At 42.4% G+C, this 15,442-nt stretch overlaps 1 protein-coding gene across 1 annotated transcript in view; it reads left to right on the forward strand.

Annotated features, from left to right (window-relative positions):
- Positions 1–1,662, forward strand: part of LOC118419157 (emopamil-binding protein-like) — a 71,863-nt gene extending 70,201 nt beyond the window's left edge. The window contains exon 4 of the mRNA XM_035825468.1: positions 614–1,662. Coding sequence (XP_035681361.1) covers positions 614–883 — 270 coding nt within the window. The 3' untranslated portion in view covers positions 884–1,662. The remainder of the gene's footprint in view (positions 1–613) is intronic.
- The last annotated feature ends 13,780 nt before the right edge of the window (positions 1,663–15,442 follow it).

Genomic DNA, 15,442 nt, shown 5'->3' on the forward strand with positions numbered 1-15,442 from the left:
ATGTTCGCACCTTTGGTAACCCTCATAGTGTTCACACTCCTCGCAGGTGCATCGATGGCCAGGGTAACTACATGTAGCAATACTAGCATGAAACGATATTTCAGAAACAAGAGATTTTACACTTGCTACATATACATGTCACTAATAGCTATACATTAAATCGGAGTGCAAGGCGCAAAATATCATGTCATACCTGGACTGTCATGATAACATTTGATACAGGTGTTCCAAAAATGTCTGTATTTTATGGTATCTTAAGGGCTTCTACTTGTATCCCACAGACTTCCTCCAATGTGTGCCACATGTACAATGTACTGCTGAAAATTTAAAAATCCGAATCTGCTATTGGAATTTCTTGTTTGAGCACACCAGATTAATTCCTGGCTTCTTGTGCATTTGTCGTGGAAATGTGTGTTTTCTCTGGTGGTTGTAACATAAAAAGAATACAGCACAGTGTATCATCCGCATTTCTCAGTCCCAGCCCTTCTGGGGGTCATGCTGGTACCTTAGGTAATATGGATTACATGGTTTTGTATTCTCTTTATACAGTGTGTATATCAAGTAACGGAAATTTTATTGATGAAATCGTTCCCTTTCCTTCTGTTTTCTGCAGAATGCCAAGTCGTCGAGCCGTACGGTCCTGGCCACGCTGGTGGTTCAGACCATGACGTTCTGGAAGACGGTCCTGTACCTGCTCATGTACGTCCCCCCCATGAGCGATGTCGCCATGTTAGGCACCTCCAACTGGCTGGAGCTCCTCTTCCTCTTCATCATTCCCAATGGCTTGTGGGTCCTCATCCCGGGTGCTACCATGTGGGAGATGTGGGGGAGGGCAGCACGGCAGGGAGGAGCTCAAACCACCCGAGGAAAGAAAGGGAAATAGACCAGTACAAAAATCATATCAGCTTTTATCGTTCACTGTGATGAGGAAGTTTATCAACTGATTAATAGTTTTATGAACAGATCATTACTAATTTTTGGAGAAATAGGTAAACTGTATAAATCAGTATAGTCCTGTAATACAGAGTGCATAAAACTTTGTTTTAGATCACTAGTCTAATTATAGTAATTTCCCTTGCATGTAATTACAAATACTTGCCCGATATGTGATAGATTTTCAGTGTGACTTTCGGCATACAAAAAGAAATGATGTTTTAAATCTTTCATACCTGTGATAAACATGAATAAAGAAATATAGGAATGCGGATTATCATAATTCTTTGAAAACATTCCATTGCATAATAGATCAGGTCTGACTTCTAGGACAGCAGGAGACTCCATTTTGTTAATGAAATATTTTATGAGATTTTATATTACCAGTATATTACAGACAGTTGACATGGTATGATCCTTTGGCTTTATTACTAATGTTTCTCATTTCAACAGATGGCAAGTCTTTCTAGTGCTGATCTTGATTTACATCATTCTTACAATAGTAATTAAACTATGTATGATACACTTTATCAAGGACTTGAAATTTATCCCGAACAAGTTAATGACAGTTTTAAGAGGAATATGATGATTTGTAGAGACCCAAACCTCAGTTGTAACTCAGTTGTGTATTAATTATAGACAGGTGCACTGTAGATGTCATTATTAAACCCTTGTGCAAGGTGAGTATGAATAATTCAATAAATGGCATATTTATACCTCTTCGGAATACAGCTGTGTCTCAAATTGATTCTTGGGAAAGTCAATGTCAGTTCAGACAGGGTAGAGACTGTGAAAAGGGACATCTGGGGTGGAGTAGAACTAACACTGAAGGCTGTGTCTGAAAATTCCTTTGCTACAGTAGGAACTCTTAATTTTGAATAAAATGTCGTGATTCTGGAGTACATTGGAAAAGTTCATTTAAACGTTTGATATCATATTGTATTAATTTCTATGTATGTGAGTGTAGGTATGTGTGTGTGCATGTGCATGTGAAAGAGTGAACAATAAGATATGTGTAGAAGATTTATGTATTTTTCCTAGCGCTCCAAAGAAATGTGAAATCAAACTTGTGCTTTTTTCAAAGAAAATGTTACATCCAACTTGTGCTTTTGTGTGTGCCGACTTACCACAATTGCCAGTCATTGCCCTCCTACAAAACTGCGGTCAGAAATAAAACTGATGACCAAAGGCAATCTATTCTAAGCGGCTTACCCTTTATTGTGAAGAGTTAGCCCTGACGGGTGTCTGTGAGTTACAACCTCTGAGGCCGCTGCTGAACTTCTATTTGCCAATCAATAATTCACAAGGATCAGACTGGGACTAATAATTGATGTTATAAGCTATAACAATAAAGATCAAGTGTCGCAAAGGATTCGGAATGTTTGGTCATCAAATATTCCATCACAGATTTTATAACTCGGCATTTGATACCCGGGGATATGGGGACATGGACATTTAGGCCCAATAGTCATTGCCATGACCCTGCTGGAACAATGGAGGAACTGGAATGAACCATTTCAAAACAGGGAGAATATTGCCATTATTAAATAGTTCTGCATATTTAAGCAATTGATGAAGATATTTGGAACTTAAAAACATAGTTTTAACCAATTTTGAAACACACAAGTTTTTAAAAAAAACATATACCAGTAACACTAAATATAACATTTGAATATTACTGATGACTTAACGTTAACAATAACATGACATCCTGTCATTTAACAGGCAATTCTTTTAACACATTTTGGTCAGCACATGAGCCAATACATAAGTAACTGAAGCCATGTTGTATTTCTCTCCATAACTTGTCTGAACATTTTCTGTCTGCAGGAATCCCTGTTACCGGTCAGGTCCCACCCACCCATTCACTCCCAAGTTCAGGGTGGCCTGAACGTTCCGTCACACCGTCGGTCATGAAAAATAGATGGGCCTGGGCATGAATTTTTCAGCCCACACCATGCATGGTGGGATAGCTGACCTGAATGTCAGGGTGCCCAAAATGATGATGGAGAGTGATTTATGCCCGACCATCTGTCTATCGGGGCCCTTGACCAGTCAAATGGATTGCGGAAAGACGCAGAAGCCCCTGACGTGGCCTTGGCCAATCAGAATGTTCCATATTGCATGCCTTCGCAGAAGGCAACTGTAGCTGTATTAAGTATGTCAAAATGGCTGGAAACAGTTGCTGGGTTACACTGGTGTAAAAATACTAAATCTGCTTGGATGTGTCTGCATCAATCAGTATAAGGACTCTATTGAGCATCTAGACCTAAATCTTCTGTCCTCTAGGTCTATTCAAAGAGGTTCTATCACATTGATACAAAATGTTTTGCCAGCGATTGAAATGTATTTAGTTTCTAGAAATGAGGGCCTATTTCCAGGAAACACTTCAAGAATTGCTGAGTGTTGATAATAGATCCTAGCTGGTTTACTGCTCTTTATTTACCTGTTGCTCACTATGCGCATTTGTTACACTTGTGGTCATAAACGCTGTGAATGTTCTGCTAGCTTCTGCTCAAAGTATTACAGTAACTGCAATATGAGTATCTCCTGCAACAGACTGTCTGATTTATTACAGCAATAACATGTGGATGATACAATCATACATTAGCCGGTTTGCGTCTCTTTCAGTTCCTGTAGCAGAAATATTAATATTGTCATCTCAGTTGGCAGTTGTTACATAAGAGCTTCAAGTGGAGAACAAGCAACAGGTTCTGCAATTCCTAGTCAGAGGGGAGTTATCTGTATGTATCCCAAAAGGGGGTAGAGTCAAAACAATGGCACCTGTTGTTTACGTAAGAACAGATCGGTGGGACAATTTGCCTGATTGCGTCCTGCTGTTGTCAGCTTGCTTAGGTTGTTCTTTTTTTAAGAGAATTCCTGTTCTCCCTACCGCTCTATTATTCTGTTACAGAATGAAATAAAAATTATATTTCATGACAGCATGATAAATTGGTGACATTGAAGATGACCATTTGTCATCATTTTTAGTTCCTATCATGTAGGCATGATTATGAGTTTTGTTGGTGGGAGTAATTATATTCACATCAATATCCCAGTGAAAATGCAGTGACACGAGGGAGCACTATGACGTGACTCCCCGCTTCCAAATTATTTCCTAACGTAGCTAATCAAGCAGGCATTATTTTCCTCAATCATGCTTTAGATTAATTGGATTTTGATGGCAGAAATCCCCAATTTTGCCAAGTTGATTCCGTTTTGATTTTCCGACCACGCCATGTGCATCCAGGCTGCTAATGAAAATATCATTGTGTAATGATTAGTTTCAGAAGCAATTTATTATTAGGCAATCCATGCGGCTTTGTTTGACTGGTAATCACTGAGTGGTAGTTATATTTTAAGCTACATTCTCTTCTAAGGGTTTGTGCTGCATTTTCCCATCTGCCTGTCTTGTTGCAGACACGTGTTTGCTGTCCTAAGGGCAGTATGTCGCATATTTCTGTAGCTAATCAATGTAGTCAACAGAAGCTTCGCCTCCCAGTGGTCTTATTTTCCAGACTAAGCCAAACCACAGGGGCTTATTGGAGTCCTTTTAGTTTTACAACTGTTTGCCAAAATGTACAGAATGAGTAACATTAAATGGTTTTCTCATTGCTTGCTGTCTGGGTATGAATTCGCGATCTGGGCAGAATATTGTCACTTGAGTTTATGTTCAACTTGTTTTGTTCAGGCAAATCTTATGTATGTTATATTTTCTAGGTGCCTGTCAAAATTATAGCCTCCTTCGCGATCGCAGACTTCTCGGATCGGCAGCGTTTATTATTGGGAGAGCGATGATTCGCGATTTTCAGCACGGGTAAGGCTGACTGAGGGTTTCCCAAGCGCGGCAAAACTCCCTTTTTTGAGAATCTTAGCTCGTGTTGAAAATCGCTCCCCCCCAAAAGTCAACGCCACCGCTCCAAAAGTTTGCCTGAATGATAAATTGCTTCTACCTTTGAGACCTCATAAATGTTGAGATTACCGTTGTTGTTCCGTCATAGTGAAATTCCTGTGTCAATCTTACCCCTGAGACAGGCTTAACCTACAAAAGACCTTCTTTTACCTCCAACTTGTTGGTTTGCGGCATGCTTGGATCGTCGCTTGAGATTCAATAGAAGATCAATTTTATTTCTCCAAACTTGGAGCGTGATTTTTGAAAATCCTTGACCCAGATCGAAGTGTGATTGCTTGGGTCCTGACATGAAATAGCGTTTTCTAAGTGTGTTAAATGTTGCAGCAAGCGAATCAGAAACCAATTTGGTTTCTTACAAGGATATAGATGGCACACAGAAGTGCTGTATTAATCAGAAAATGAAGTTCAATGCCAAGTTAACTAGATGTCGGGAGTGTTACTTAGCATGGTGAATAGGGAAGTAACGAGGGTCAAATTGGACGATGGAGGTAGGATTGACGAATTCAGCTGACGTCACGTGAAGATCTGCGCAACAGCCACAAATCGATTCTCCTCACATCTTGTTCAAAATGGCGGAAAATAGGATTGTGACGTCACTCAGCCCGCACACTCCATCTTGACCAACCATCACCTCGTAAAGTATGTGTCAGTAATCTTTCAGTTTTCTTACGTATCCTTTTCAATTTTTCTTACGTTTGCTAATTAGGACTTAACGTGAAAAAGTCTCAGGCAATTTGATGAACGATATCTTAAAAAGCAAATTTTAGGGTCGGCTGAAAAGGACGATACTAAATTTTGCTTCTAGTACTCAAAAGAAAGGCAAAGGAAATCGAATAATGTTAAAAACTAGTTGGAAATAGATGTCTTTCTAACTTATTTTATGGTCTCTGCCGTTTTCTTGTGGTCTGAACGGCAAGACTTGCAACACTGGAGATCAAGCTGTTCCCAGAGCCTGTTTGCCAACCAAGTCATGAATCGCCGTGATTGTTGCTGATTGTGATAACAAATTTGTTAGGAGCTGCCGCTAACGTTGACTCTTATCTGTTGGACCGGAGTCTACCGTTAATCATGACCAAAGAAGACATAATTGCTCACACTGAGTCAGGATTAGCATCACACTTTCTTATAACGCCAGAAACAGCTGAAGGTTGTCCTGCATACCGATTTATTTCGGTACTTCTTCTGTCGAGTGAATATTCTGCGCAGTCTATTGTGTTAATGATAAAATGAAGCATCCACAATCCTCTTTATAGGTTACATACCCGCTGGCCTCTGCCCCCCATTTCTAGATTGGTTTCTCCCTGAATTGCTGCAAATATTGAAATGAACAAAAGAATTCTGAATGGTGTCTATAGTGATGAAAAGAGCGCCCTTGCCTTTAGGTTAAGTCAATTGTTATTCTGAAAACGGGAATGTTGAGAAGATAAGCATTGACCGTGTTATACAAGTAACTAGATTTGTACAAAGAAACTGTCATTTTCTTGGATGTCTTTGCGGATAACAAAGTCCATGTGCAATGCCGTTTTTATTGATTTCTTGGCAGCCGCGTCTGCTTCGCAATCAAAGTCTTGCCCAGCTTCCACTTCAGCAACCAGAGCTCATCTTGTATCTATTTCACGTTTCTTTTGCGACTGAAGTTTTGTTTTCATGTAGCTTTCCACAGGTAGGGTACGTGGAGGCTTGAGGCGTGTTTCCAACCACCGCCTACGCACCGATCCGGCCCTCAGGCTGGGTGGACAACTCTCCTGCACAGCATCTGTTGATCCGCGGTTGTGACTTGTCGTGTGTCTCCACCCACAAGCATATTATAAACGTCTATCCATCAACAAGCCTAACAAGTGTTCATAAGATAGACTATCCATGCCAATATCAACTTGAGCGGCGGAGCCTCACAGGAGCACAGAATCCCGATTTTCAACATGGACCACTCCAGATTATGCTAATACCAATGCTGGGAAAGAGCGTTTTAGCGCGAAGGAAGCTAGTGACGTGTACCGGCCCGACGTTTCAGTCAGTTCCAAGAAAGTACGTAGTCATCAGTTTTCGGTGCTGCCCGTGGGCTTGGCCGTTTATTGCTTGTCTAACCCGACGTTAGTCTGGGATTCCATTGTCAGGCCCTACAGTTAGGGACTGTTCGTCGGTACTTGATGATGTTTTTGTGACATGTCTATGAAGCATTCATATACTTCATATCGGTGTATGAAAAGGGACGCAAATTGTACTCTCAAATCACCCGCGAGACATCAACAAAACGGTACAAAATAGAAAGCCTGATAAAATCGCCTAAGAAACGTTTTAGAAAAATAGCCGGAGCCTAACCTCTGCTTGAGAGTAGGTAAATTGCGGGTACCTGACTTTTTGTCATACACAATATTTGAGTGACGATTTGGCAAGCCTCTATACAGTTTGTGGTTTTGCCATAAAGTATTGAGGATAGAGAGGTCGTATCTCCATCAACTTTTGGCATTTTGCTCGCCTAGAACTTATCTCCGAGTCTTCATGGCCACGAAAATGATGTCACGCACAAATTTAAGCCCTTTAGGGTGGCCATTGGACACGCTCTGTACGATGCAGATAAACCTGTACCCACGCCTATCGCCATGGTCCAGGCATATCAATGAACAGTTCGCTCGTCCGTTGGAAACATTTTTTCCTCGTTATGCAATCCTTTCATCGTGTCTTAGTTTCCGGAATCCCCGCCGGACCATTCCACAAGGGCTATAATTTCATACATTTGATTGGAAACAGTCCAGAATGGCCATTGATGAGATTTGCTGACCTATAGCCCGACACTATCAGAATCGCATGCATCACAAACCGGTTTATTGGTCCACGGTAGCTTATCGATGCCATGGTCTGGGTCTGCCTGATGGAGACTGTGGGTTTGGAGTGGAGACAAATGCAGCTGTAGCGTGGGAATGGGTGCGCATCGAGAAGGTTCTGGAATTAAACTTCTTTTTTGGCCATTAGGGTTGAATTCATTGTGTGTGCCAAGCGCGATGCTGGCTGATATGAGCATTGGTTTATATCTATCGGCATGAGCCTCATCGTCAGCTTTGTTTCTATTCTTTTGCTAAGTACGTCTTAATAAGGTGGTATCTCACTGCACTTGGGGCACCGGTGCGGCACTGCGGGGTTCGTTCACTGCGGCACCGTTGTACTATTTTCGTCGATATTTTAGATATTGCATAATACGTTAAAGTATGACTTAGAAGACAACAAAATACACAAAACGTAAGAAAATTCGTTCTCTATCTCTGAAATTCCTTGAGTATCTTCCGAACCCTGTAGTGCCGCACCGGTACCCCGAGTGCAGTGAGATATCACCTATAAACTCTACCCGTGCGGCACATAGTCCATTGCCCCTACTGCAGTGCTGGGTGTCCATTAAGGATTTTCCCTGTAGAACATCACAGGAAATGCAGTTTGAACCGTCCACCAAGTCAACATCACGTCCACCTTCATCGTGCCGTTTCGGCCGGGGAGGAGGGCCCAGGCGTCCGGCTCCAAATTGGATTGAGTGGATTTAATCAATCCTGGCCGTTCAAGCAAGAAATTGGGATAAGATACTCGCGTTGCTACCCGTGAATACAGATAGGTAAAAGCCTGTGGAGCCTGGCCGGTGTCCGGGTGTGCAGGGACGGACTGAGGTGTGTGGGCTTCACGGCTGTCATATGGTATTTAGCACTGCGATGACAGGCAAGTAAAACTGGCACGCAGTGTCAAACCGCCGCCCTACTCACACGCCCTGACAAGCTAGAAGGCGTGCCACGGTACCTTTCTGTCAAAATACTAAATACGTTCGAATAGGAGAATGGTAAAGAGAGAATTAACAACACTCGTGTATTGAATTACGTATATCCCAATCAAAGGAATTTAAGGTTTGGAAATCACCTTAAGATATAACCCAGGATAGCATGGAACATAATTTAAGGGTTCCATCACCCAGCTGTGCGTGGTGACCATACTCACCCCTGTGGTTAACAAGCTTACCTTCCGGCCGAAAAGGTTACATATGGGCTTTGGGCTAAGCCTACATAATTCGCACGTTAATGTCAGCGATCGCCGGTCTGTTGTGAAGGTCTAATACGTGATCAGCTTCCTGTTTAAGGTAATCTTTCAACTTCTGAGTAGCCTCCAGACAGCAGGAGTCGGGCGAGCGGCTATATAAAACGTCCCGGCCGGAATGTTTGTGGGAACGAAAAATATTAGACATGTATACGTAAAAATACACACAAATAATCCCCACGACTATTCTCTTTAATTTGTCTTGTGTAGTTCGGTGTCCTTCATATCACCGTTTTCGTTCCTGAAAGCTGCCGTCTTTCATATTATTATACTTTTCGTTCCCGAAAGCTGCCCGCCCGGGTCCCGGTTTGGAAAAGTGACGTAGGCCGTATTAGGTGCTGTTTTATCTGGACGGCTGTCACAGAAGCCCGATAATGCAGTCAGAAAACAGCGCATTTTAAGCTCGAGAGCTTTCTACCACTTTCAAAACACTAGTAGTCATGACCGTGGCATATCCTGCACACGAGATATCGAAACCGACACAGTACCACAGAAAGCTGCCAGGAGTTTATTAGTAGACGATCAAGACTTTCATTTTCCCGACCCTCGCCCAACTACAAAATATATCAAGGATTCGTCCACAGCTTCTCGAGTTGTACTGGCGAATAACACATACAGACAAACAATAAAACGGTATTGAACACATAACTTCTTAATGAAGGTAACTAAATCCATCCGCGAAGTCTGCATTGGAGGCTATCTTCTGTTGCCATTGGTTTGCCCGGGTATCGTAGGGGCCAGGCAGCTTTCGGGAACGAAAAGTATGATATAAAAGACACCAAACTACACAAGACGTAAAGAGTATAGTTCAGGCCATTATTTGTGTATTTTTTTCGTGTACATTTCTATTTTTTCGTTTCCACAAAGAGCCCGGTCGGGCCCCGGTTTGGAAATGTGACGTGGTAGTGTTGAATCTGGGAGTTGCAGTCGTATTGGAGCAACCTGTGTCGCCATCATAACTGCTCAGAAAGGATACCGTAGTAAGTTTTGTTTTGCTTGGTATCTTCAGCTCTATCTAATGAATGTATAAAACTTCTTAATCAATACTCTCCAGTCTGAGAACTTGATTGCCTTATTAGAAGGCCAAATCACGCATTTCATGTCCTCCAAGTTGAAAACATCGTTTAGTGCTTTGAAGTGGAACATAGCTGGCAATGCCCGACGACCCCCCATGCATTGCACCTATCTGGCATCGCAAACAACTTGAATTAGTCACACCACCTGTAGGGTTTGCTTGCTGCAGTCGCTGTTTCATCTCAGCAATGGTTATAGTCAGTCATTCCGGGAGCATTGCTGTTGAAAGTAGTAACAAATGACCATCACAGCCAGTAGGCACCGTTGGATGTATCCATTACCTTGGAGCAATTGCAGTTCATCGACACTGCTGTCTTCAGTTTCATATTTCTGTAGAAAATCCTGACAGCACAAGATGAGGTATCGGGTGTTATTTATGAACATAGGAGATGGATCATGCACTAAACAGTAGTCGGGTTGGTTACCATATGGTGAAACGTTATCGCTCCATAAAACTACATCGCCATGTCAGCCTTAAACCTGCGTATTGGTGCAGACAGCAACATTATCTACAATTTTCTACGGATCAGTGCCGTTGAATGTCACTTCTTTGTTTCGCACTGCAATGCTTCAAAGTGTCCTTTTAGGTACCTGCCTTCAGAGGCTGACTCTATAGGTCTTGTCTTTCTCAAGTTGTGATTCCATATTTCGTCAGCTCTACCTTTCCTCGGATACCTCATCATTTTGATATTATGCCAGGAATCCCCCTGCACTTCATTAACTTCTATCTATAAACTTTAACTCAAAACCAATAAAAAGTTGAGTGAATGCTGGGTGATGCACCGGTGAGCAGCAGACAATGGCGCCACTCCGCGCTGCGGCCGTCTGCATCGTACATTAATTGCGTTCTGTTGTTCCGCTAGCCTGGCTTACAGGCTTCGGGAGTGGCGTGGGAGGGTGTGCTGAGAGCCAGGTGAGGAAGCCTTTAGGAGCAGGCTTTGATAAGGCTATACGCCAGGCACAGCCAGGTAGTTTCCCCATGAAGACTGTGGGTGTGTTTTATCCTACTTGAGCTGACGTGGGGAGCGGTACGTATGGGTTTGCTGGCAGGCTTCGGGATGGTTTTCTGATAGCAAGGTAGTTTTCCAAAGCAGGCTTTAGAAGCGGTGCAGGGAGGTTTTCCTGATATCCCACTAGTCTTCAAGAACCCAAGCAGGCTTTTGATGGCGGGTGGAAGGTTTTTCTCTCCTCCCCGAGCAGAATTCGGAGTACTCAAGTGAGTTTGCTGCGGTATTTTGAAGCCTCAGGAGAAGCTTCAAATTTTGTGTTGCGGTCAGAATCAAACGTGAAGTGATATTGAAATTTTTATCTCTGTGAACTTGAGTTAACGGATTTCTCTGTAGAACTGCACCTTCAAAACTAGCCTCCTCACACGGACTCTCTTGCGCACTCTGGCCTACAACCGCTCGTAAAACTGCAGTAGAAAGCAGAATTAGAATAGTGATGTGACGTCCAAGTGACGTCAATTCTTTAGATGTAATGATTACATGATTCTGTATCTGTATAAATCAGTCCGTGTATTACAGTAACCACCTCTCGGCGTAATGTACCAACTTAGGTTATTTATCAAACACCCACAAATGGACCTGAGTTATGGAAGCTACAAACCCGGAATGATAGGTTGTCATAGCCTAAACGGAGTGAAAGCCTTGAAGGATGGTGATGTTTTTACGGGGTATAATGATTGATAATTGATATCATCCATAACCCTTTAGTTTCAAACCATCGTACATCACTGACTTTGTCCGTGCTATGATACGTTTGCGATGGAATACGTGCTAATAAATTTGAAAACGATAGTAACTATATATCCTTTCGTCAGATTCAAATATGATTCTATCCAAGTTCACAGTTCTATATCTTAGTGACAAAAGGTAATTATTCCAGATGACCAATGTGTCATTTGGTCCTAAATCCTTTCGGTAATCTTGTTCTTTCCGCGCCGTTGCTTACGAGGCCTATGTCTGCTTTACTGAACCCGCGTGGCATTGGAGATAGTACACGTCTGTCTCTTAGCGCATTAAAGTGCCATCCTCGTGATGTATAGCACTGCTTCTTGCTTCAGATACCACCGCAGTGACAAATGGCGTCGTGTCGGTTGTGCGCACCAGGACCCATTCACTCGCAATAGATAACTGTAGCGGGCTCCTCTTAACGGGGCTGTTGCTTTCTGTACCAAGTACCTTGAGATTGAAGTCTGGAAGAAGGATGCCTTCCCCGGAGGGACACAAAGAAAGACGGAGATGAATATTCTGCATGTGGAATGGCCATGAACGTTAACGTGGCTCCAAGCGGAGTCTTGAATCCGCATGTTCCATCAGTGGCCATGGTGTACTCCTAGTCGTTTTCTAGCTGTCTGATTGTGTTTGCTAGATTTCCTCTTCATCAGGAGTACGTCGATGAAGGTTAGACATTCAGGTCATAAGATACGCCAAAAAGAAGTTACTCAAGCAGCTGGATCATGATGATTTTGGAAACGGCTAGACGATATGTTTCGTCAGTGTTCCTGACGTTGCTTGAGTCCAGTTGCTGGAGTAACTGCTTTTTTGCGTTCATCAGGAGTATCCTGTGCCTCCTGAGAATTAAGAATATAAAATTTACACAAAGGTAGAGCAAAAATCAGAACGCCCTTCTTTGACACGTACACGTTATCTTTATTTGCTATGGGATTGTGTACATTCATATCCTATCTATGTAAAAGGGAGTTGATGTATACACAGATATCGTGACCGCGAGTCCTGCTGGTTCGAACGGGGGGTTCAAGATCTAGAGGTTCAATATATATATGAGTTAGATTTCGAGAGGCTATACATGAGAGGCTTTATATGAGTTAGAGTTAGAAGGGCTATATATGAGAGGCTATACATGAGAGGCTTTATATGAGTTAGAGTTAGAAGGGCTATATATGAGAGGATATACATAAGAGGCTGTATATGGAGTTAGAGAGGCTATATGTATGAGTTAGAGTTAGAGAGGCTATATATGAGAAAGAGTTAAAGACACTATATATTGGAGAATATACAATCTCAACAGGAAAGGAGGCCTACGTATGGAACTTTCCGGCACTTGGGATTTAGTGACCCCACCCCTTCCCCGCAACAAAACGTTAGCTCCTGCAATTCAAACAATAGGACTTGTCTTACCTTTGTTTCCTATTAGACTACTAAAAATTGGAATAATTCCTTTGCATATCAATTCATATAAAACCTGCTCTCCAACAAGATCTATTCAGTGTCACTGACGAAATATAACGGATGTTACCTGAAACGTCTGACCGTTATCCAAATAATATCCAGTTGCTTTAGTAATTGCTATTTGGCGGGTTAATATAGACACTATTTGTCCACAAGCAGAGAATATAAGTCCACTGTTGTGTTATCACACAATAACCCTCATATCCAACCGACGATATGCCCCCAAATATACATTGATTACACCATGTGGGTAGATAAGATAGGGCGCATATTAAAATCAGCTGACTAATCTCCGTAAATATTAGCCCCGTTACACCCAACATACTTTGATGTCTGCCTCCTGTCGCGATGTATAATGGTGCCCTGGGGACGAGATCTTGATGGTCGGGAACGACGGACGGACCGTGTCATTGGGAGTGTTTCTGTGCGCACCGCGATGGTTCGCGCTACAATTTTATTGACTCTGTAAGTCGCAAACATCATTACGCTGTCGCTGCCAATTACCACCCGCCCTTCATCTGTGTTACAATAAGTGGAATGTCAAATTTCTGCCTATGACCGTGCCCTTAGAGAGTCTTTTTAGCGATTTGGTACTTCGTCAATGACGTCGGGTCAGGGTCCCTTGGGAGTAAAATATAACCACGGACTAGGAAGGGGACCCACAAGTATTGATAAGGTGCATTAATGTAAGACCGTTAAAGAGCAGCGAGCGTCAATTTGGTGCCGGTAGGTTTATTGTATGTGTCCCGGAGAGACTGGCAATTAAGTTTGCTGTAATCGCCTTTGTGAAGAAAAGGCATTTCAAATCTACATCACCGTGTAATGTAACGGTTGTAAAAACGTTACAGTAGAAATTTCACAAGCTGTAAACTTTTTTTCTACAGACGATCTTTTTTTAACTCTCTTTGGTAACCAGAGTGGCAACAATATTTTAGACCATTACTTAAATTTGCAGGTCGCTAACACTTAACCAGCTTTGTGCAATTAATAACTTCTTAAAAAGACTTAAAAGCAAATTGAAATGTTCAAAGGCTGTATGGTGAGAAAACTGGGGGAGGGAGGCAGAGAGGTGGTACTTAAATGTGATTGGGTGGTTGTTTCGAAAAATAGTCTTCTGCCTAATAGCAAACGATAAATCCCCTGGATGATCATGGATCATTTGATGCTGATGAACTAAGGGTCATTAAGCCCCGGTACAACTACTCTATTAAGTAAATCTGAGCCTGTCTCCTCACGGGGGTTTGATGGTGGTCGTTACCACCTGACGATGAAGTAATGTTGTGAAGCAAACAAATCGCAGTGACGGGCTTAGAGACCTCTTCGGACCATTAAAGGTTTCTGAGTAGGAAGTTCTCTCGTGTCGAAATTGCTCTCCTTTGCATCTCACCTTGGAAGAGGAATGGGTTTTGGTGTGTATGCATTCCTTCATCGTTTCAGCGAACCACTAGTTGCTACCCTTGCCAAGAAGGTTATCTTTCTGGCAGTGTTCCTATGTGTATGCATGTGTGTATCCATCTGTGTCGCAATGACTTGAGAGTGCCTGGGTGGATTGTATTTCTTAGAAGCTTGAATTGACGCAAGTACCTTGAATAAGCGATGGCGTTTAACGGACACACGGTTTCGGAAACACATTGGAAGAAGCGCAGATGATTTTATAGGCAAGACACATGGTCGATAACATGTGTGCTTTTAGATAAGATCTGCGTCAATATTTCCACGCTGACGTTTGAAGGCCAAATGGCTACGCAGCAGTTTTCAGTAAGACATGACAGATACACTTGAGCACGCTCTACATCGACTGGGAAGTCGAAATGTTGATTTGTGCAGAACTCAGCTTGCTTGATCGATGTCATATGCGTGTAGGCTTTTAAGAACTTTTATCAACTGGGATTTTGGCACCACGCACTGCCATCTGAATATAGTTGATTGTGGTATAGAATTCTTCAAGATCATGTATAATCACGATATCAACTTGCACAAGTCGTCGTGCAATTGCCGTACTATGGCATTCTTGACATAGTCGTGCACGGGTCGTACATAGTTGTCAGCAGTTGGTCCTGTCACAGTCTGCGTAATAATCGTATAGCATTAAAACCGTACGACTTTATACAACGAATGCCTTTATACAACGAATGTCTTTGCCTCCGCTATGACAAATCTGCTTCTTTCAATGAGTGTACTCTCCAAGCAGAGGTTAGGCTCCGGTTGTTTTTTACACGTTTTTTTAGTCGTTTTTATCGGGCTTTTCTATTTTGTACTT

The sequence above is a fragment of the Branchiostoma floridae genome, chromosome 7 (genome assembly GCF_000003815.2).
Source record: "Branchiostoma floridae strain S238N-H82 chromosome 7, Bfl_VNyyK, whole genome shotgun sequence".
NCBI classification, from domain to species: domain Eukaryota; kingdom Metazoa; phylum Chordata; class Leptocardii; order Amphioxiformes; family Branchiostomatidae; genus Branchiostoma; species Branchiostoma floridae.